Source organism: Porcisia hertigi, chromosome 31, assembly GCF_017918235.1.
Source record: "Porcisia hertigi strain C119 chromosome 31, whole genome shotgun sequence".
Classification (NCBI taxonomy): Eukaryota; Euglenozoa; class Kinetoplastea; order Trypanosomatida; family Trypanosomatidae; genus Porcisia; species Porcisia hertigi.
In genome coordinates, this window is record NC_090590.1 from 156,598 (window position 1) to 159,330 (window position 2,733).

Below are 2,733 nucleotides of genomic sequence, written 5' to 3' on the forward strand. Positions count from 1 at the left end.
TCGCATTGAGCCCCGCCTAGACACTCTTCACTTTTTTTTTCTCCGTAAAGGAGAACCTCGTTGTCCGCCCCACCCCTTTTCTCGCCCCATCCGCTCCCTGTGTTCACGTCCACACACAAAACCAATCGATTATCGGGGGAACCACTTTAGTCTCATGCAACCATGACGACGACAAAGGGGGGGGAAGGCGCTCCGGCCGCCAACTCGGGCGCTACGACCGCTGTTGGCAGGCGAGTACGCGAACTTCATGCAAGATGAGGCTAAATAACAGTCGTGGAAACGTACGTCACGGGTGCCTTACCAGGGAGACGCATCTGGTTCTCCGTCTCGACTGACTGCAACTCCTCTGATTCGTAGGTGACATAGTTTGTGAATGCGTGCGACCCGCCATCGAGGTGTTTTGCTTCCACCTGCAAGTTGCCCTTCAGCTCGGTCTCAGAAATTATACCCATCACGTACGGTCGATTGTAGTCGCTCTTGACGCCCTTGTAGTGCACGCGGGGCACAACCTGGTAGCGCTCCCCGGCCTCCAGTGTAAACCACATCGCGACATCGCGACCGACGATAAAGTTGAACTCCTCGGATGGCCTCTCGGGATTCCAGCTGGTGTTCTTCTGTAACTGCTGTTTATCGCCATCCTTCTTGGACACAGTAAGCATAATCGGGGCGAAGAGTGCCGCCGCCTCCCGGAAGCTCACACCGCGCTTGTCGGGCTGCGAAAGAGTGAGGAGTACCCGGGTGGACTTCGAGGCGGTGATCTCCAGAATTGCGCTTGGGATGGTGCCCTCAAACGCACCCTTTACGCGATAGTCCGTCGCGTTGGGGATGGTGAACATCACACCGCCGCCGTCGAAGTACTTCTTGGCATCCCTCCAGTCCATCCAGAAGCTACCGTCCTGTGGATCGCTCTCGGCGCCACAGACGGAACAGATATCGGGGTTCTCCCTCCACTCTGCTGAGCCGTAGCTCCATGCCCCAGTCCACTTGCCCGACACATGCCATGGGTTGTGCACTTTGAATAGGGTGGTGTTGCGCGTCTTGACGGTCACGACGCGCTCTACAAAGTACGTGTAGCCAGTGCGCAAGCCAACAGCCGCGTAGCGGGCGCCGAAGGCGGCCGGGTCGCGCGCCTGGTCGCGGCCCAAATAGCTCTCTGAGTCGAGGCTAGGCGTGCTGAGCACGGCAGAGGCGCCAGCACGAGAGAATTCAACGAGCGCCCTGACCAGCGCATCTGCCTTTAGCTCGTTCACCGCCGCCTCCTCCCAATCCTTGTCAAACCGATACACCGGCATGCCTGTGAAGTCTGCGAGGGCCTGCAGGGTGTCACCGCCGGTGATTGTGGCATAGGAGCCGTGCACCTTCGCGTAAGCCTTCTGCAGCAGCGAGACCCACATTTCTGCAGGATTGTCGAATGAGCGCGCAAATACGGGCATGCGGCTCATCGTGGGTACGAAGTCATCCACAATGACGCTGCGCCACCAGCCGTTTTTGGTCATCAGCACACGGTACGCACCCACCGCCTTTTCTGCAGGTGTGCCATGCACAAAAATGTTGCGAATCCCTGCCTCCTCCTCCGCCATGATGGCTGCAGCGCACATGAGCCACGAGTCACCGAGGTTACCCTGATCAATGGAGTGAGCCACAACCGGCCCGACAACGTCGTTTACGGAAGAATGCTTCTCACTCGACAAGTACTGCGTCGGGCGCATCATCGCCAACATCGGAATGGTCCGGCCATCCTTGCCAGTGCGCGCAAGCGCTTCGGTGTTCGGCGGGAACGACAGGTCGACGTAGGGTGTTTTCGTTGACACGCACATGCGTAAAATCGCCTCCTCGTCGGTCTCGTCACCGGCGAGAGAGCGCACTGCGTCGGTCTCCCTCTCGGCAACGCGATTCGCTGCAGCGCACGCCTCATGGCGATACTCGTCGCTGAGAGGCTTGATTGTGATGCTGCTCTTGTGGCCATTGGGGGTGCCGGAAACAAAGTGATGCGTCTCCAATGGATACACGACAGTGTGTGCAGAGGTCCAGCCGTCAGCCATGACCTCTAGCGTCGTATGCTCACCAGCAGAAATCTTCGAGCCCGGGCCGAAGCGCACATCCACGTGGGCCTCGTAGTCGAGAGAATCATTATAGAAGTACCACGAGCCATCTTTAATGATGCGAAAAACGATACCTGCCTTGAAGCACGGCTGCACCTCGCCACCCTTAACAGTGCACGCACCATAGCGGTAGACGGCGGCCTTTCTAAGGGCATACACAGCTTGGATGCGGTCAACACGAGGGTCGACTGGTGGCGCGGCTTTAAGATCCCCCTCACGCCCCTGCCCCAGCGGCGCCTTCGGATTCTTTGTGTCTTTGGAGTTGCAGCACCCCATTCTCTATTGGCGTGGTTTCGATGACGGTAACAAAAAACAAACAGACAGGGAATTGTGGAAGGAGGGAGGGGGGGAGAGGGAGGGGCACCAACAGAGTGAACAAGTACAATGACAGTGTGTATTTCTTGCCCCTTCTTTTTTTTTTCCTTTGGAAAAGGCGCGACAAGAGGAGGAGGAGGAGATACAATCTCTTGCCAGTCTAGTCGCACGACTTAGCGTGTATGTGTGTACAATGTGTGGATAGAGGGGGGAGGGGGGGGGGTAACGACTTGTTTTGTGCGTGTGCACGTACAATACTAAATGCTCTCTCCTTTCCTTTGCCCGCACAATGGAGAGAGAGGGAGAGAGAGAGGGA

General features: G+C 57.3%; 1 protein-coding gene across 1 annotated transcript; it reads right to left on the reverse strand.

The window, feature by feature from the left end:
• Window positions 1-260: 260 nt before the first annotated feature.
• Window positions 261-2,378, reverse strand: JKF63_03784 (uncharacterized protein; the record flags this gene model as incomplete). The annotated part of the gene is made up of 1 exon (XM_067899782.1): window positions 261-2,378. One exon carries the CDS (start codon window positions 2,376-2,378, stop codon window positions 261-263), a length of 2,118 nt encoding a protein of 705 aa, XP_067754988.1.
• Window positions 2,379-2,733: the final 355 nt, after the last annotated feature.